Here is a 20727-nt window from a genome sequence, read left to right on the forward strand (position 1 = left end):
ACCGCCTGTTACCTTTACTACGAAACGTGTTAAGAGTTGATTAGCGGCTAAATTTGCAGCTTTACTGTACGACGGTTTAGAATTCCATTTCTGATAATTATATAATTATGTAAAGTATATTATTTACCATTGTCATTTTAGAAAACGAAACAAAATCCAAGTGCAAAGCCATTTCAGCTTATAGTTTGTACATTATTTTGTAGGGCAGGCCCCATCGTTGTATTCATAACGTAAGGTGCAAGAGCACATATTTAAAGTAATAATTAAATGTATGTCAAACATGCTCAAACACGACTCAGTAATATCCATGCGCATGCGTCCCTCTACCCGATAATGTAATCTTCCGGAAGGGAAAATGACCTTATTCCCCGGCGGGGATTATGACGTAACGAGCGTGCATGCGCCCTGTCTCTCGCCTCCCTGTTCCTATTATTTATATATTCCACCCCAGTTCACACATGCCGTGTTTTTTCGCACACATGAGCTGTGTCCTCCGATATTGTGCGTTGAATAAAGATTTTAAACAAGCAAGTCAGTCAGTAAACTGTGGGTAAACTGTCAGAGAGCTGTGAGTTGTACTGTATGCAAAATGATTTTTAACCGTGTTTAAGGTGGCTCCATAGGGTTTTTTGACGCGCGCGCTGATGATGCAAGCATTCAGAATCTGCGCGCGCGAGCTGATGCGAGCTCAGGCAAAAATGATCAACCACGGATTTATGTTAAACATTTCAAAGGATAACTTTATCCGCACTAGATTTCCGAGGCCGGACAATGATGTTTAATCTTCCAAAGATTATGAGTTTGTAGATTTTCTTCATGAAATTGCATCAAACGCTCAGTTAACACTAATCGAACGCCTAATGGTTTCAGCGTTGACGCATGCTCAAATAGCGATCTTGGCGAATTTCTATTCTGCTGACGTTTTTGTTGCAAATGTCTAGGGCGAAAATGGCAACTTTCGTCTAGTTGTTCTTGAGTTTCCTTCTGTGAATTTTCGTAAAAGTTGGCAGAGGGGTTACAATCATTTTGCTTTACGTGGCGCTCGTTTTTTAGGAAAATCTATAAGACGTTTTTTCGCAGAGGCAAAAGACAAATTTGCAGATAAAAAAGAATCTGCCTTAACAACCCCTACTTTTTTCTTGTTTAAAAAATTTTTCCAGGTGGTATCCATGTACTGTAAAAATTTCAAAAGATTTCACCGAAGGAAATTGTAGAAAATCGCACTTAAAGCCAACTAAACACTAAAAGATGCATTTGTTTGGGTAGTCTTAATTCGCTACTTGAACCCATCATTTCAACAGAGATGGTCGTAGAACACTTTTTCATCATTGCTGATTGCATGTGATATAAAGTTTTAGCGAACTAGGACTAAAGACGAATGCAAAATCACATTTCAAAGTAGGACACTAGCGCGCGCTACATCATAAGTTAATACCATATGGAGCCACCTTAAATGAAGATATTTGAACTGATCTGAGTCTGTCAGTCAATCAGCCAGTAAGTAACACAACACATGTCACGCTAAAAGGAGCTATGTCACGCATGGCGTATCCTCGACAATTCTTTTTGACGAGATTGTAAACTTTTCAACTTGTCATAACAATAATTTCCAAAAATTTTTTCTTTACTACGTTCACACGTACGGGCAAGTAAAAGGTCATTATTTGCTATTAAAAAAGCACCGTGGTCATCAAATTTTACTACTTTTTGTTTTGTTTTAAACTGACAGAAGGCACGTTCCTTCATTTAATAGATGCTAAGCGGTCGGTAAAGTACACGAGCGGAATCGAAGCAGGAAAAATAGCTATGATGTCATTTTATTTCCAAAAGCTCTTCCTTGTTGAGTGTCACCAGTTTGTTTTTGATCATGGCGTATCGACCTAAAAGGCTACGAGGTTTAGCCATCGCACAGATGGTATTTGGTCCTATAATGATCGCGTTTGGAGTAGCATGTATATATTGTGCATATCACTGGAGTTCACGCGTTGGTTTTGGAGTCTGGTTCGGCTCTTGGGTAAGCATGCAACGTATTTGCGTGTTGTTCATAATTTTTGTTCGTAACGTTTTTCAATATCAGTCAGGTAGTTGTTGATCCGATGAAGGGAGCTTTTACCGTCAGATAACAACAAAATTAACAATTTTTTTTCACTTTTGGAAATGATGGTACAATCGCTTTTATTACCTTATTCTCCTTTATTTTCGCGGGACTTTAATTTTGCGAAAATTTTCTTGGCTTATTTTGCGAGTCTTTAATTTCGCGATAGGGGAGACAAAATTGTGTTTGCAGGGAATTTAATTTCGCGAAATTGACGATTCAATGCCTTTTTTTTTCTTTTTTACAAAAATTGTACGGGACTGAGGATGGTCAATTTAACGACTGTACAAAGAATACATGTACTAGGATGTCGAAGAAAAACTTGAAGGCGAATATTGACACTGTTAAAAACATCTAAAGTTATTAGATAATATTACTGAAAATACCGGAACCAGTAGTGCGATCGGTAGAAGACTTTTAAAGAAGATTTTTTAAGCCGATCTGTTTTTCTTTTCTAAATTTTCGGTGATGAAGGTGAACAGATGTCACCGAAAATTTAGAAAAGAAAAACAGATCGGCTTAAAAAATTAATCTTCTTTAAATTATTAGATTATATCTCCTTAAAGTTCCGCGAAAAATAACGACTGCGAACTTTAATGTTGCGAAATTTAATGGACATAGAAAAAATAATGCAACTCTGTTTCAAGGGTCTAAACAATTTTTAACACAAAACATTTTAAAATCGCGAAAACTGCGAATTTTAGGACCCCCGAAAATGTCTGGTGCTTCGACCAATGACTTGCTACCCGTCGTTTAGCCTGAAAACCAAGTCGAGTTGGATCACCCGGACTAAAAACCAAAAGTCGGTTCACCCATACTAAATTTCGATTCGCCCGGACTATTATAGAAGTCGGTTCGCTCGGACTAAAAATCGGTTCGCCCGGACTAAAGGTCGGTTCGCTAGGACTAAACTGGATTCGCCCGGACTAAAGGTCGGTTCGCTAGGACTAAAGTCCATAGGCGTACGGGCACCTTCGGTCCTGGGGGGGCGGAGACTCTTTTGCCCGAAAAAAAGTGTCGAAAAATGGCATGGGTTGAAAGCCGAATAAAGGGGCATATAAAATGGAAAAACGTGCATTGATATATTTGTGTACAAATTTCGCCTGCTTGCTTAAGTTCTTTAATCAATTTTGTGGCGTTGTCGGAAGGTGTCAATGCACTAAATTCTTTTTCGAAAATATTTTATTTATTCACTCTAATTCAGCAAAAATTAAATTAATTTTGGGGAGCCAATTTAAATTTTTTCCCCCATTGGAAAGTAAAACAAAAGCGTCAAAAACATTTACGGAAGAATGGGATTTGAAACATTTCGTTGAAAGTTTTAAGCTAGCCCTGAGAACTAAATGTTTGAGTCGAATGCATTAGCTTCATCACATTTATAACAGCTTTGTTTCAAGGTCTTCTACTAAATCCACCGTGCGCGCCCAAGCTTTGGAAAAGCTGATTGCAACTGAATCAAACTGAGGGGTCACGCAGAATTTGCGAGAAAAGTCGAACATTATTATAGCAATTTGCGAGAGGAAACGAACGCAGATGAATTAGAAATTTGGACTTTTGAACCTCAAAGTTCGGTATATTTCCAATACTTTTCTTGTTGATGTAATTCGTTTTTTATGTAATGTTGACTAGACTTTTCGGCTTATTTTCTATTTTTTTTTAGGCTTGTTGCCCGAATTCTTAGCATTTTGCCCGAAACATTTTGGCACTGGGGGGGCTGCAGCCCCCCTCGCCCCCCCCCGCCTCGTACGCCTATGCTAAAGTCGGTTCGCCCGGACTAAAAGTCGGTTCGCCCGGACTAAAGGTCGGTTCGCTAGGACTAAAGTCGGTTCGCTCGGACTAAAAGTCGGTTCGCCCGGACTAATGGTCGGTTCGCCCGGACTAAAAGTCGGTTCGCCCGGACTAAAAGTCGGTTCGCCCGGACTAAAGGTCGGTTCGCTAGGACTAAAGTCGGTTCGCTCGGACTAAAAGTCGGTTTGTCCAAAGTAAAAATTGGTACGCCCTGGAAAAGGTGTGTTGGCCCAGATTTTTAAGCTTAAACAAACACACAGTGAGTTGATCGTTTCTTTTTTAATTCAGTTATCAAGCAATTCTTATAATACACGGAAAATATTCAGCGCTGCCTATTGAAAGATCAGTTGTTCTTTACACTCTTTTTTTTTATTCTCTTTTTTGAGAATATTTAAGGAAAAAACTCGAGGCTGAGATTTTGGAAAGAATGTAATTTCGCGTGTTGCATATTTGTTAAAACAAAACAATTATATGTTTTTAACTTAACCGTATAAAATTCTTTCTTTCTTTAAACACCAAAACAAGCCAATAAAACGACAAAAACCCGCACTTGCCAAATGTTCGACTCTATAAACAGTGACAGTTCGATGAACGGTACAATATCATGATATGCATGGCATGAAGAATCAACGGAAATGTTATACGCTACAATCTAAAATATTTTAAAGAATATTTTCAGCGTAGTCTAACATAGACAAAAAAATAAGAATATTTAGCCTGGGCTGGAAAAAATACACTTTTAATAAGAACCTTTTTTATAAGAACGTCGAGGCGGAAAAAAATTCAAAATTTAGGATTTAAGAACGTGCCCAAGGCTGAAATTTGCTTAAGAACTGAAATTTTACTTTTTCCCCGTTGTTGTGAGTGACAAATATATAATGTACTACTGAATACATTTTTATTCAAATCCTAAATAACATCACTCATTGATGACGTAAACATATACGTATCGGTAAGGAAATGAATTTACCACAACGTCACTTTGTTTTTAACATTTTTTATAAAGAACGTTTTAAGGAAACTTTTTCGTTTAGCTTAGGCCGAAAATTAGACGTTCCTATATAAACAGAGAGTAATCAGTTTATTATGAAAAAAGTGTATATTCGCTTCTGTTGGTTACGAAAAGAATATTCCATGACATATATAAATATGAATCGTCAAGGGCTATGTAAATCGGAATTTTTCGCCTCTTAGCGTTTTACGTATTGCCTTACGCTGAGTGAAAGTACGTACTATTGAAGCATGAAAGAAAACACGTCAACAGAGTGTTCGCGCTGACCTGTCATCACCTTCCCCAAGGGGGAACCCTGGGCTGAGGTGGGGAGTTTGCTCGCTGCACATCTTAATCTTCCCACCCTTGGGGGACTTCTGAAATGTAGAAGGACATAACTCGAATACAATAAGTGGCTAAATTTCAGAATATCCAGCCACTGAAATCCGCGTGTTGGATGTAGTGTATTGCGCTTAGGCACGGACCATTAGTTTTTGGAGAGGGGGTGGGCGGATCAAAAATCCTGAAAAAAATTGTTTGCAAAAGCAAAAAAAGTCCAAATAAATTGTTTGCAGACATCAACAAAACATTGTGTGCAGGACGATGCAGCCGGAAAAATTGTTTGCACAGACGACGACACTGAAAAAAGTTGTTTCTCCTCACAAAATTTTTCATCCCCCTCTTCCCCCCCCAAAAAAAACAAATATTGTGAGGTTATTCCAGGAAGGAGGGGGTACTTAATCAAGTAAATATCAAGCTACTGAATTATGTCATTACAGTTTATACTCGTGCATAGCCCGTGCATAAATCCTCCAAAATTGATAAGTTCTTATTCCTGTATTGTAGGTTTTTATCGCAGGAATTTTGGGATACATAGGTGCAAGAGACGACACAACACCAAACAAATGCATGGTGAGTTTACACTTCCCATTTAAAACGTGTCCAGAGTAAAATGTAATTAAAAGACTTGGTCTCTGCAGCCATTTGGTGGAGAAGCTGACCTGCAACTGCACAATTTTCAAACACAACTGAGAGCCATACCAAGCTGTACCACACAGCAGTGCTAAAACCTGGCTAATAACGAACAAATCACAATTTTCACATAAAATTTGTCACGTATATTTGTCTCTGGAACTGATTTACGATTAAGTTTTCTGAAAATAAACAAAGCCCGATTTTAAAGACATGTTTATTTCCAGGCATGTTAACATGGCAACGACACACAAGACAACTAAATTATCACAAAATAGAGGTCTATTTTTTAACTAAAAATTTGTAAAAAAAGGAATTAAAAAGTTGACACTGGCTAAAAATATGGTTTTCGTACATTTCGGCCACTACTGTTGCCTTCTTCAGCAAGATAAAAATGCAAATGTTCAACGGCGTCCTGTGACAAATGTGTGATAAAAACTAAATTAACTTTCCGAGTTTAACAATAGTCTCTAGAGCATAAGAATGCTGATTGACACTGCAGTAAGTTTTCAACGAAATTTCTATGTAAAAATGTACAACATTTTACTTTGGCGCATGCTGAACCGTTCCGATTTTTTTCCTTGCTCCTTTCCTTTTCGTTTTTCTCTGCTTTCTTATTTTCTCTATCTTTTACTCTATGCACCCCTTCTACTGGCCTGAAAAGTTTTGATCTTAATCAATGGAAAACCCTGGAAATGAGACCATGAACAAAGTACGGGTATATTGGCTTGTTTTAGTACCAATTTTACGCCAAAAACTGATCGATCACGTTTTTTTCGATTAGCTCTGTCGGAATGCAGTCAATATTCAAGATGAACACTGTGGAAAGATGTATCCAAACTCTATAAGTTGCACATCACAAAAATCTGCTGACGTGTAAATTGGTGACGTCATAAGTGGTTGAATGGCCATTCCTCCAAATCCCGGAATAATCCGGACTTGGCATGTTAAAGGTTAAAATATGACGCTTGTTTAGCCATCTTAAACTAATGAAGTTCTGATAATAGTACATCGTATGTATTGGGCCCTAATATTCATATTCAAGTATAATTAAAAATCCATTTATGTTCTTGTATTTGTCAACAGGTTAAATGGTTTCTGGGCTTCTCCATCTTTGCTTGTGTCATAGCTGGAGTCATGTTCATCTGCTATTGTGTGACTATTTTTCAATATGTCGAACTCAAAGATTGCCAGGCAGAATATTCTGGTCCCGGACAAGTCCATAAATTCTGGTTCAAGGACTGGGGTGGTGATTGTTACGACAGGTATGGCATGAAGAGGGACACAGCAGCCAATGTAGCTGTCCTAGGCTCTTGTCTGCTTGTCTTCTCCTTTGTTGAGTTTTATTTGGCCCTTCTAGCATCCATCTACTGCTGCGCAGTCTGGTATTCTGGTCTGCAGTTGCAGGACATGGATTATGGTCGCAGTACTTCGTCGACATTTGCTGTGACATCTGTAAGTTGTGCTTCTCAACAGTGCAGTTGTTAATGCTCTCTTTATTTAGAAGCTAGAATGCACACAGTGAGCACTAAGGGGAGGGCAGGGAAACTGCTCCGAAAAGAATCCTTTATCTCAAAACAAAATAACCCTTAGGCGTCGCGATCAACTTTGTAGTCAGTGAGCGATGTTTGGATGTCACACTAATCACGTTAGGACTATTATCAAGAACCAATCAAATTACAGTTTCTAAAGTCGCATTGTATGTATGAACTCTAAAAAGATTTTCTTTCGATTTGGAGGTGTCATTTGAAAACGGCCATCTTTGTTCTTCTGTGAAACAGGAGAATGTGTTTATCTATTGGCTTTATGTTTGCCATTTCTGAAGGTACATTTTATGTAGTTAACACCGATGACATTGTATGTGGGTTTAGAACCGAAACGCGTTTGGAATTCATCATATCGGCGTACGTTGTACGATCGTTGTTTTTGGCATTACCCATTAGATGACCTGTGGTGTTTTAGCCACTTTGGTGTCTAAGACGGAAACGATTATTTCTTTAATGATACAGTCGAAGCTCTCGTATGTGCGTGTAAGTAGTGTTTCGAAATGTAACTGGACATGGATGACGACAAAACAAACATGAAATATGTATTAATTACTGTAAAATCATTGCGACGAACGGCGATGTGAAGTTGATTGATAAAAATAAGATAAAAAGGTTGTTAATAGGATTTTCTCTGGGGTGTCCGCTACGGGAACTTATAAACAAAGAAAAAGTCTATGTCGTAATCTCTGAAAGTGTCCGCGGCCGCTTACGGGAATGTCCGCTACGAGAATGTAAAAATACAGAGTTTGTATGGAAGTTAAAACGGGGTTTCAAACAAGGCGGCCGTAAGTAGAGCTGTCCGCTTACGAGAGTGTCCGTTAAGAGAGCTTCGACTGTATATCTTTTTCCTCCGCAGAGGCTCCTTCAGTGGGGAAGACAAAAATCACACAAAAATGGAAAAATAGGGAGCGCGGGAGATGACGACGGGAAATTGTCCCCTGCGCGCTTCCCAGTGTCCCCCGCGTGCTTTCGTTTTGATTCTCTCCAGGCTCCGCGTGCTTACTTTTCACCTCTCCCCATTCCCCGGAACCAGCACGTTCGCCGGGCCCGTTCGAAACACGAAAGAGGCCCCTGCGGAGGGAGAGATGATGCATGGCTACTTGTAACAAAGCTCTCGAGTTTACTGTACTGACATTATTAACAATGGTTTTTATTCATTTGTTTGTAGTGATGACAAGTGGAAAGTGACAATGTAGTCTGTTATATGATTAAAGCTTGCTCACTCTCCATTTTCCAAAACTGTTCTTTAAGATGATTTCTGAAATTATCGTGGATTTATTTATCTTTTACTTTCGTTGGTCATTAGACTGCAACCAATCAACAAGTCGTGTTTGTACAGCAACCCCAGTACAGGAGTCCCTGGGGTAGACAGCAGACCTTGATGCCGAGGCGAATAGAAGAACAGCGTGAAATGGTTATCATTCATCAGCCAAGTGTTGCTGTAACAACTACGACACAGGGGCACCAAGTAGCAGGCCAACAAGCCACCTCACAGGTAACTGTTCAGTATAATATAGCTTTTAATGCTGACGACTAAATTTTTAGTTTTAGGTGAAAACACAATATTTACCTTGTCCTTGTCTATTCTTGATAACCATGTTAAAAGCTAGAAAACTGAACCTAATAATTATGTTTTGTTATGCTGTTACGAACCTTAAGAAATGTTTGGACTCTTACGAATAATTGATTTCTTTTTTCATAATTTTTTGTTTTAACTTTTTTCACAACAGCTACCAGAGGGATATGGGAGGCCTCCACCTTTTTAATATTCTCAGTCAGACAATGCTCCGCCATTGGCCGCCTCTGGAGGTACTCTTCTGTCTATGTGTGAAAACAGCGGTACTGCTTTATAATGTAGGGGGGCGTGCTTTAAACAAGTACTTGTAGACAGCTTTTTAACAATGCACTTGGAATAACCCTTGCTGGAGTGTCCTGCAGTGTGTCACAGAAGTTTATTTGACTGACTATATATCCAAGAATCCTGTGTCAAGTTCTTATCTTCGGTGCCTCGTTCCTATATCCTTCGCGCAAGTTGTGCGGTGTTACGATACTATCAGAATGAAAGTATTATTGGCCGTTTTCTTACTAGAGACAGACAAATTAGACGAACTTTTCAGTGGTTCAAGACAGATAGCTTGTCTCATACAAGTGGTCGCATTTACACCAAAAACAAAACCCGTCTTCGAGGAGTTATCGGTGGCAAATCACTTGTTTATCAAGTGTGACAGCGGGAGGGTTACAGTTTTAAAAGTTATCAATTCAGTTACCCATGTGAGTAACTATACCATAGAATGACACGGGCAAGCAGTCTAAAGTTTTAATCGTCCACTTGACACTGATTGGGGCGATCGCGAGTTATCAACCTTTGACAGAAAACGCTTTTTCCAAGTTTTCCGCCTCTGGTGTGAAAGCGTTAAAGAGCTACGTCACGGGGATTTCGCAGATTTTTGGTCTTAACTGTTCTGACAGTAGTGGTAGGCAACTGAACTATGAAAGAACATTATCTTTGAACATCAAAAGGAAGATATAACCTTAATTTGCACAAAAAATCAAACCACGACTATAAATATCGATTTTTTGAAGATGCGTAGAAACAACTTAAAAGTTTAGCCTCAATTTTTGCAAGTTGTAATCCATTTCCATCCTAGCCAGCTGCAGCCAAAGACGCTTGTTGACAGTTTAAAAGATCTACCATAACAATTGTTAATGAAAATGGACCATTATTTTTAGGTTTTCTACGACACAAATGTATACTTTGGCTGTTCAAAAATCTGTTAAAATCCGTGACAAAGCCACTTTAACCCATTTTCCTTATTCAACAAGTTCGATTGAAACGGTCAAATGTAACTTTTGGGGGCCCCTGCAACTTGCTCCAGCAATCAAAGTAATGTTTCTGTTTTTGAGCTACAACGCAAAACCATTACCCACCACGTGACTTCTTTCATGCCTGTTAGCCGGTTTTGCTTTATAGGTTTGCTTCGAGTTCATATTGCTTATTTTATTGTAAAGTAAAGTATTTTTTTTATAAACGGTTGCATGGATACAGCAACTTTGAAGTCATTGTTTAGATTGCTTAAGAGTATAACCAACTGGAAATACCTCGATACAGTAGTAAAAATAAGGGGACACCTCGGGTGTCATATTCATCAGGTAATTTGACTCAAGGATAAAAAGAAAAGAAAAAAAGTGAAGGTCAATAAAGGTTTTTTAAATGCTGGATTTACCACATGTCTGGTTATGTAATAATTAAAAAAGGTCACCCTTGACACTGTGTATCGAGCGATGCATCTGACGTACGTATTTGCTGCTATACATAGTATTAACTTGAGATGCTTTTCGTTGCAGCAAAGTCTTAGTCATGAAGAAAAAGAAAGAGAAATACATATAGCAGCGGTTAGAAGTGGAATCGTTTAAAATTTATTTTACAATTGTTAAAGCAGAAAAGATTCCAATTTTTTTTTGCACAAAAAGTCAATAGAAATGAATTTCGCGAAAACCCGTGTAAATGTTACTTCACTGTGAAATGCGCCGTACTTGTGTCACTGAACGACAGCTTCGTTTAATTTTTAAATGGACTTTCGACGTCCTTGTTGTTTTACTCTTGCTGGCGACAGTTAGAGAGAAGGAGACATCAAATCAGCGACGTGCTGAGAAATTGTACCAGCAATTCTTAATTTCTGTGATTGGCTGAGTGGCAACGATACGGCGTATTTCCTATGCAGTGATGATTTTTTGAGAATAGTCCATTTTACAGTTGCATGTCAAGTGACCTGGCCTTTGAATGGTAGTGAGGCTGAGGGTGACCTGCTTTATCATCAGTAAATGCAAACTAGTTAGCGTCAAAACAACATGATTTACACAACAAAAGAAGTGAGGTCTGTATCTCCAGCCTCACTTTCATTCAAAGGCCAGGTCACTAAGCAGACAACTGTAAAATGGTCTATTCGGTTGTGTTTATCAGTTTAAGCCTGAATAACCGACTGTCACCTTGACTAAGAAACGCGTTGAGCGATGAGTAGCGGCTAAATTGGAAAGTAAACGACGATTTTGAATTTAAAACTTCATTTGATTTGTAGTAATTATATAATTATATATTATATTTATAACATTATCATTTCGAAAAATGAAATAAAATCCAAGTGCAAAGCCATTTCAGCTTATATTTTGTGAATTATCTTGTAGGGCAGGCCCCATCATTGTATTCATAAAAAGGTGCAGGAGCACATATTTAAACTGAATAAAGTTTGTCAAACATGCTCAAACGTGACTAAGTAAATTGTTCTATCCAAGAATTCGTCTCAGATGAAAGAATTTTGCAATTGGTACGTGAGGAAGGTAAACTTTGTGAACTGAATTGCAAACACAAAAGCAGAAGAAAGAAATATTAAACGTTTGAACTGAATATATCAAACAAGAGAGACAGTGTTTTATCGTATCTAAAAAACCTGATGGAAACGGAGAATTTTCTACGAAATTAGAGGTGCTTGGAAATGTGTAGACCTGCTCCAAGTCGCTCGTTAGATTCACAGGAGACCGCTGGATACGGAAACAGAGGGCGCGCGCGGGCATGAGAAACAAAATGGCTGTGGATCGCAAGGGGCTATCCGCGTGGTAACCCCCGACGAATGTTTGTCGGGGGCACCACGCGGACAGTCTGGGGACGAGGTTGGATCGCAAGTGTCATTTGTTTTCCTTCGCGCGCGCGTTCACAGAAATGAATCCCGCGCGATCTCTCGCGCGCGATTTGAAAAGCGATTTTACTCAAGTGGTTTTTCGCGCTTGATTTAAAAGCGTAACTATAGATGCAAAGAAAAAACGAGCGACTTGGGGCAAGTCTAGGAAATGTGATCAAACACTCTATCGAGTGTTTGATATATTCTTTCACTCAAACCTAAAAATTGGACTTAAATGCGTACCGTTCACAAAATAGTTTACATTTCCTGGAAATATCGCCTCAAGGTGGGGGGGGGGGGGGGGATAGAACAGGGGGCCAAAGGGAGGCGGGAGAAGCGAAGGCGAGAAATGGGATACCTAAGTTGGGAGAAATTGGGAAAACATCAGGGGCACCCAACGAACAATTTATGGTAAAATGCATTATTTCACCCAAATGAAGGAAGATAAATGATATAAAAGCATTTCCAGGGGTTTTTTTATTGCTGCTGGAAAAAATTTATCTGTTCCTTTTTCCCAGCGTGAGGCACATAAGGAAGTTCGGGGGTGGATAAACGTTTATCCACCCCCGAAAATTAAATATTTTAAATATCTTATCACCTGTATGGTCTTTACGAATTTCCCGATACACCTCGCCCTTCCGGGAATTTTACGCGAGATAATTGTGTCTATCTCGCTTTAGTGGTTTTTATATAAATAGAAGCCTAACTTGCAAAGATCCGTAGTTGTAGCATATCCTTGACGAAGTTTGTAGTATCAAACGAAACGCGTAGGATCAATAAATCAACTCAAGCTGTCCTAGTCTTGTGCTGCTCACTGGATATTCATAAAAAATTAATAAAAAATATTGCAACACTGCGTAATATTTTGAAATAGAAATAGCTCAAAGAGGCGGGAACCACGAAGAAAAGAGCGGGAACCTCCCCTGATCACCCCCACCACCGGCCCCCTAACCCTTACTGAGTACCTACGATAAGGAGTACACGTGTCAGACTCGTCTCAGTAACTATCGAACTGCAAATCTATAACCCACAAGCAGTCCTATCAACAATTATGGGAGGCGCGGTGGCCCAATGGTTAGTCCGCCAGACTCCGGGTCGAGCGGTCCGGGTTTGAGCCCTGGCCGGGGTCATTGTGTTGTGTTCTTGGGCAAGACAGTATGGGCCGCATGGCTCGAGGCTTCCCCCTTTCTGTTCCTAACTACAGTTACGTAGTTCACTCGAAGAGTAGATAAGAGCTTGAGCGCGAAAAGTCTCGATGTAAATTACGGCGATTTTTCGTATTTCTTTTATTTGTTTAAGTGTTTATAGTTTGACCTTTGTAGCTGCTATGTACCTAGCTGTACTAAGAGACTGAGTGCAGAGAGAAGTGAGGTAAACAACAGTTTGGAATCCATGTTTCTTAGCTCGTATAAAAGCACTTTCAAGCCTAAAATACAATCATTTGTGGTGTTGTTCGGCTTTCACTGAGAGCTTTGTTTTTCCCGTGGATAATTGTCAACTCTACTATTGAAGCTGACAACAGTTCTTTATGAAAAAAGTAAATTTACAAATGAAGCTGGAGGGCAAGAATTAAATACTGGACAAACGAATATTGTATTTTACAGCTATTTTGACGTAACACAGTCCCTTTAATGCAATTTACAACTTAAATTATGTCTGCGATAATACCATTCAGCCGTGACACCTTAATGTCCCGTCAGTGGGCAGCATCACTTTGTGGTAAAATGGCGTCGCCATAGAATTATCGAGAATTAATAAAAGATACTAAAAGAGAATATTGTGAGGGCACGAGGATTTGACTGATTTCTAAAACTTGAACCCGACATTTTCATAGTAATATAAAATTTAACATTTCCAGGTAAATTGGATATCCAAAATTATCAACCTAACATTTCCAGGTAATTTAAATATTAAAAACTATCAAATTAAACGTCAACAGGAGCATCGATGACAGAAAATTGTGATATATTGAAAATACAATGACAGAAATTGTGATATATTGATGAATTGACATTTACAGGTCAAATACGTGTATTGTTGTATTTATTTATACAACCAGAAAAAAACACTTTTTTTGTTTATTTATTTTATTTTATTTTTTATTTTTTTTATTTTTGCCACACAAAAAAAAAAATAGATTTATGAAAAAAATAAATAATACAAATCAATATACAAGATAATAATGAATATACAAAACTACAATGTAATGTTTTTAAAGACAGAAAAAAAAAATGGTGAGGATACCTAATAAAAAACCACGGGGCTTCAAAGCGTAGTTGTTTTGGCTTTTCTATTTGCCTTTAAATCAAGCTTCACTGTAAACGGTGTATATGATTGCAAAAAGCAAGCATTACATGTGTTTGGTATTGTTTTCGTTCTCTGCCGGAGCGCATGAAAAGACTAATGAAAATAACATGCAAGTGACTTGCAGTGAAATTTAATGAACTAGATTATTTGCATATGAATTATAGTAGTTTGTGGTGATTCCTTTAAAAGGCTCAAAACAAAAATAAAGCTCAGTTTGAAATCAACTAATGTGATGGAGGGTATAAAGCTTGTTTTCTCAGTTATTCTGTTTCTAGGGTCAGCAAGTATCGTCGTTATGGCCGCCAGAGAGATTCAGAATTCTTCAATTTCTCACTCGGTATTCTTCACGACCCGGATAAATAAGCGCTTTAAAGGCCACGTCGTCAAACAGTTTTATTCCCCCAGTTTAATGTCTTGCAGTCATTCATGCTTGAGAAACGCCTGGTGTACGAGCACAAATTTTAAGTCGCCATCTCAGCAGAACGGAAAAGGAATATGTGAACTGTTTCGTCATGAGGTCTCTCTCATAAGTGAGAACGAGGACCAGCTTCAAGACCAGCAAGGGGTTATTTTTTCCATGCTTCTTAAGGTAAAGTGTTATAATAGTTGATTTTTTAAGGATAAGGCCCAGGTTTCGTCGTTTGAAATGTCACTGTTAAGAGCAGAAAATATTTTGAAGCATAATAATACTTTTATTAAAACAGGTGCACTAAGAAAGTATAGAATAGAAACTTTATCAACGTGTCAATACCACATAGCTTGGGAAAATCAGATTCTAATTTGGACACAAAATTAAAAAAAATTAAAAAATACAACTAAAATATTCAAAACTGTGTAAAATAAAAAGAATGATAAATAATAATGTAAAAACTGGGCTCGTATTAATCATGAAAAAGCTGGAAGAAATATCAATTGATATGTTGGTGTGGTGCTGTAACCATTGTATGTTTAAAAATCTCGTTATGGAAACCTCATTATAACAAACCGTTCACCGTTTTCAAAAGAAACAAAATCCATATTAACTCAACCTCTGAAAGGGGAGAATTAGACGGTACGATTTTGCCTACGATCATCGCATGCGACGCGCTTACGTCACGACGTCAACACGAATCACGTCGTTTCAATCAAACTATTACATCTTACGACCGACGCGCGGGATTGAATAATAATAATAATAATAATAATAATAATAATAATAATAATAATAATAATAATATAAAAAAAAAAAAAAATTTTTTTTTTTTTTTTTTTCTACTACATACTAATACATACATACATACATACATACATACATACATACATTTAATTGCGCTCCCTGAAAAGGGCTTTTCAGCAGCAATGTTAAAAAGAATACAATTAAAATACAAGTAAACGAAAGTTAATTACAAACTATTTACAATAAAAATTCATAATTAGAAAATTAAAAAATAAAAATATATACAATAGTTCTAAGTTAATTTTAATAATCTTAACCGAAGGCCCTTTAACACGGGCGATTTTTTGTCGCGCAACTCAATGCAATTTTTTTCACGCCGAAGTTGCATGAAGTCTCCTGTGATATCGCCATGAAATCGCCGCGAGTTTGCACGCGTGTAACCTAGCGGCAAAAAAATCACCGCGATATTGCAGGAGTTTCGATGGTGCAAAAAAAAAATGCATTGAGTTGCGATAATCTCCTGTATAATGTCGTAGGCCTTTCAATTGCATCTGTCATTTAAAAACATGAGAGGATTAATTTCATTCAGCTTCCGTAACACTCGGCTGGAAATCATATGTTTCCGTCCGCACCGGCCAAATATTTTTCGGAAACTAAGAAACACCTTCAAAGGTGGTCCAACCGGTCAGACCGGATTATTGCCCTACATACCTTCCGCATTCATAGATGGGCACAGCTGGGTAAAATGGTAAATAGATATTCCGGCTGAATGGATAACTATCCTTTCATTTTACACCAGTTGGTCGGACTGCTCGATCTGATTAAATGGAAGCAACCCATACGTTTTTCTCAAGGAAACAGGTGAACTGAGAAACACTAAAGAAGCAAGAAAAATATAATGTGAAATGGCACTGTCTGTTTGAGATTAGTGTTATAATAAAATTGTTTTTTTGATATGTCTATTTCATTTTATTTCTTCCATTTTAAGTTGCATCAAAAAAAGAACAGCTACTACGTATACCCCACTAGTAACAAGATTTATAAATATGTACATTCTTAACAAGCTTATCACTGATCGAGAAGCCCTAGAATTAGCAATCTTTTCGATGTCCGGCTGAGTTTTTCTCGTTTCTATTTAGGGTTGTCTCATGACCGGCTGCCTTAATGGTGGATCTTGTGCACCTGACGAAAATAAACAGACATTTTCATGTTCGTGCAAAGCACCGTGGACTGGAGATAGATGTGAAACTAAAATCGGTAAGAAATAGATCAACTCACCGCGAAAGGAAATCGCCACACGAAATACAAACTTTAAGGGAGATTGTGCGAGGAATATTTTGAAGAGAATTCTGTCTCGCTTGCTTTCCTCGCGTTTCTATCAATTACACATTGAACACCACGCAAAAAATTTGTTCCGCCTTTTCGTGCCATCACTTCAGTAAGATCAAACTGTAACACCGAAATCATCCAGTGGATTTGTAATTTAATAAAATTTAATTAGCTAATTGCTCGTTTTAGAGTTACCCAGAATACGACCGGCGATGGATACAACAGCTACAGTTATGCGGCTGACAATAACTAGACTATACTGAAAACATAAATGTGCAAACAGTGCATATTCAATAAACAGACAAAAATTGCTTGGTTTTTAGACGCTCGATCATGCGAAGAGGTGCGGATGATGACAAAGCAAAAATCAAAGGATGAAGAATACTTACTAAGAAATGGAGAAGTTCTTTTTCAGGTAGGAAGCATTCTTTAGAAGTCCAGGGTTCTTCCTTAAGTAGTACATAAGTATTGAAGTCTGGTACAGACACAGGTGACCCAAGCACTTTATGAGTTTGAAAATTCAATAAAAGTTGACAAAAAATAAATAAACTGAAAATAAAGTTTTATTTTTTTATTGTGTTTGTGTTCCGTCACTGCCTTTATACTTTAGAAGGGGTTTTGAGCGATTTGGAGTGATTTTGAGCGAATGTTTGATATGCCGGTACATCATTATGTATATATTGTGACAAGGTTGGAATAAGGTTAGCTCCCCCCCTTCCCCTGCCTCTTATAAACCCCAGTCTGTAAGTTATATTTTTTAATAAGCCCCCTTTTCCTGGATTGCAAATCTTACAATTTACTGAACAAGGATACAAGGTAACTTTACGTTTTTAAAGTTATTCATGGACAACATTTACTAAGATAGGGAGTAAGTTATCGTTTATTGTTTAATCCTTGGGGTATTGTCTGCATTTCATTTTTATCGTTCTAAAAAAATGTTATACAAACTTTCTCCTTTTTTATCCGTTTGCTGTCAATCAGGCATTCTGTCACATGACTGATGACGACAAAGGATGGACTCTTATTGCTCGATTTGCAAACGGCGACGACAAAAATTGGATGCGCGATGACGGCCTCTGGTGGTATGACCAGCAGGTTGCCATAGGAACAGCAACAAAAGCCTCCATCAACGCTGACATGATTTCACCGGCCTTTTGGTTGGTCAGCGGCACAGAGATAAAGATCACGCGCAGTGATGACCCCAGTCACACTCCACTGTTACAGACCACAGGTAACTGTTTGGTTGGGCAAACATTCCGATCTAAAATCGCAAGTTATGGCGACTTTAGAAATGGTAACGTTTGGGCCAGCAACAAATGCCTGGGAAGCTGTACGGTTCAATATGGCGGTCAGTACAAGTCAACAGACGGGTTTGGGCAGGCTGAGTGCAGTGGAAGCATACAAAGCGCCAACAAGATCGGCTTCTGGTGTGACTGGGATGACAAGGGTGATGGATCCGTGATGATGATTGGTGGAGGAGGAACTGGTTGTTCACGTGCTGATCACGGGATTGCGATAACAGAATCTAACGAGGCTTCCTTTGTTCTTCACAATGGAGAAGAACATGACTTTGGTTATGATGCTACTGCAGGAAACGTTCCATCCCAGTCCTACGCACTAAATGTGTGGATCAAATGATTTACCTTTCAAAAGAAGTCACATTTAATAGGATAGAATAGTGGACAGCTGGAATATGTTACCCAATTATGTACATGACTGTGCTCATTTAATTAGTTTTCTTTCAAAATATTTTTGAGGCTTTTAGAATAGCATTCATATTTATTTACCAGAATAATTTTAGTGATTGCAGTGGTTCGTCCAGTATGGGGTCTTCAACTCTTTGCGGGTCTTCAATGCCTAATTTTGTTTTATGTATATATGTTTTTAAGTTCGTCCCATTTATGTTTCATTTTTTTGAGTATATTTTTTTAAATGCCATGAATTGTAATAAATTTCAGATTATCATCTAGCTCTAAGTGTGTTTATTAAACTCGACACACGACTCGCAAGCCCTTTGATCACATCAGCCTGTAATTTCCTTGTATCATTTAATCAAGCAGACAACTTATATGAATGCTATAAATAAAATAATCATCTGAATCATAACGTCTTCGGGATTGTTTTTAAATAAGGTAGAAAATCGCCATTAAACCCACGAATGGTTGACCAAGATGCGGGTTTTTGAAATTAACATACACTTTTTCACACTACGTCTGTCCCCGCCGTGTCTCCTACACCGAGCAAACCACAAACACACTGAGAGACATTGCGACCAGCAGAGCAGGACGCGTGCACAACAACCAGAGGCCCAGACACCACGAGCCCGAGCCAGGGAGAGCGCCCAACCGGCGTGAGGCCATGGGCGACCCGTCGGGGACCAGCGTCCCACGCTCGTGGTGAAATCTCTTCACACTTAAAACATGTTTGGATGCAAGTGTACGTGGTATTGGTAGAATAGAATTGGGTAGATTTAATGGGCAATATATCGAATAGTGAAACTAGTGTTCTACAGGACCAGGGCATATAATCTCCAGCGAGATGTTGGCCATTGAATCCTACATATTTCATTTTTGTAGCGCTAAAACGAGAGATCAGTTTTTTAACATTTGAACGATTAATTTGTAATTTAATACTTTATACATGTATCAATACGTAATAATTTATAAATGTATAAATACTTAATACTAAAAATACCATTAAAGTTCATTTCTTTTAATAATTACAGCAGCTCCCACGAGGCACCAAATATTAGCAGTTTATGAATACGTTCCCGGCAGGCTATTTCTCTGTAAGACCTTTTAGTGAAAACAGAATATTTTACATCCTCTCTCGACGGACACGGGCTGCGAGGGCGAGTGCGTGAACAGAGGCGAGCCGACCGGGTGCACAAGTGGAAAGAGGACGGACGGGAACTGGAACACAGAGGAGAGAGATGCAGGGGTGGAATTTGGATCAGGCGGACCGCAGAACACACAGGCCGTCTGCGGTTCAGTGTCGTGTCGCAGTGAGGTGTCCGTCAGAGAGCACAGAGACAGGGGGACCAACCAGGTGGTCATGGAGGTGTCCGTCTATAGAGGTGTCGTAAGAGAGAGTGACGTATTCCAAATCACCAATCAGCTGATTATTCGACTTTTTAAAGTGTACCTACATCTAAAATAATCGTTGTTCTGTTTAGAAATTGTATTTGGCAGCCACCTTTGTGATGACAAGGGATCTTATTAAAGAGGTGTAGGAAAAAGGTCCGCATGTATGTTTAAGCTTTACACAGGCACTTTGTAGTGCTGGGAAATGGGGACCGGGACGGTTTGGGAGTTGGATGATTTTTTCGTTAGCTAGGGAAGAAGAATCACTTGATTTTGTAGGGTATGCAAAGGCCACATATAATACTTTTCTTAACTTTTGGCGTTTTTTTTTCGAATCAGCAAGTCTTATATCAACAATAACAGAAGATGTTCTTTGAATTGTCTACAGCCTGCTATAAGCTCTTCCAGTGCTTTTATGTTTGCAATTTCACAAATAGTCAGGTCGGTTAGCGTAATAATCGTTACCTGCGTGATAAAAGAACCAATTTTTGCATGCGGACTCCTTTCTATACTTTATTTAAGTTTATCCGTGGCTCCATCCCAATTATTTTATTTTTTCTTGAAATTTAAACCAGAACGATTTTAGCTCATTTGCATATATTTATAAAAGTTGTTCCGCAATGGCCCTTCGTAAGCGATCGATTAGATTTTGTGATAAAAGCCCCATTTTTTGCATGCAGCCATTTTTTGATACTCAGTTGTTTTAAGTTTATTCGTGGCTCCATCCGAATTTTTTTATTTTTCTTGACTTTACACAAGAACGTTTTTATCTAATTTGCGTAATTC

The 20727-nt window shown here is 38.5% G+C and overlaps 2 protein-coding genes across 2 annotated transcripts; both read left to right on the top strand.

The window, feature by feature from the left end:
* The first annotated feature begins 1867 nt into the window (after positions 1-1867).
* Positions 1868-9159, top strand: LOC144664921 (uncharacterized). Its single transcript, XM_078526121.1, has 5 exons — positions 1868-2014; positions 5721-5786; positions 6933-7301; positions 8700-8888; positions 9124-9159. The coding sequence occupies exons 1-5, from the start codon at positions 1868-1870 to the stop codon at positions 9157-9159; spliced, it is 807 nt and encodes a 268-aa protein (XP_078382247.1).
* Positions 9160-17818: 8659 nt separating this feature from the next.
* LOC144665835 (uncharacterized) lies at positions 17819-19048 on the top strand. Its single transcript, XM_078527123.1, has one exon. It carries the CDS (start codon positions 17852-17854, stop codon positions 18494-18496), a length of 645 nt encoding a protein of 214 aa, XP_078383249.1. The 5' UTR covers positions 17819-17851; the 3' UTR covers positions 18497-19048.
* The last annotated feature ends 1679 nt before the right edge of the window (positions 19049-20727 follow it).

The sequence above is a fragment of the Oculina patagonica genome, chromosome 9 (genome assembly GCF_052425735.1).
Source record: "Oculina patagonica isolate OP01 chromosome 9, crgOcupat, whole genome shotgun sequence".
Lineage (NCBI taxonomy): Eukaryota > Metazoa > Cnidaria > Anthozoa > Scleractinia > Oculinidae > Oculina > Oculina patagonica.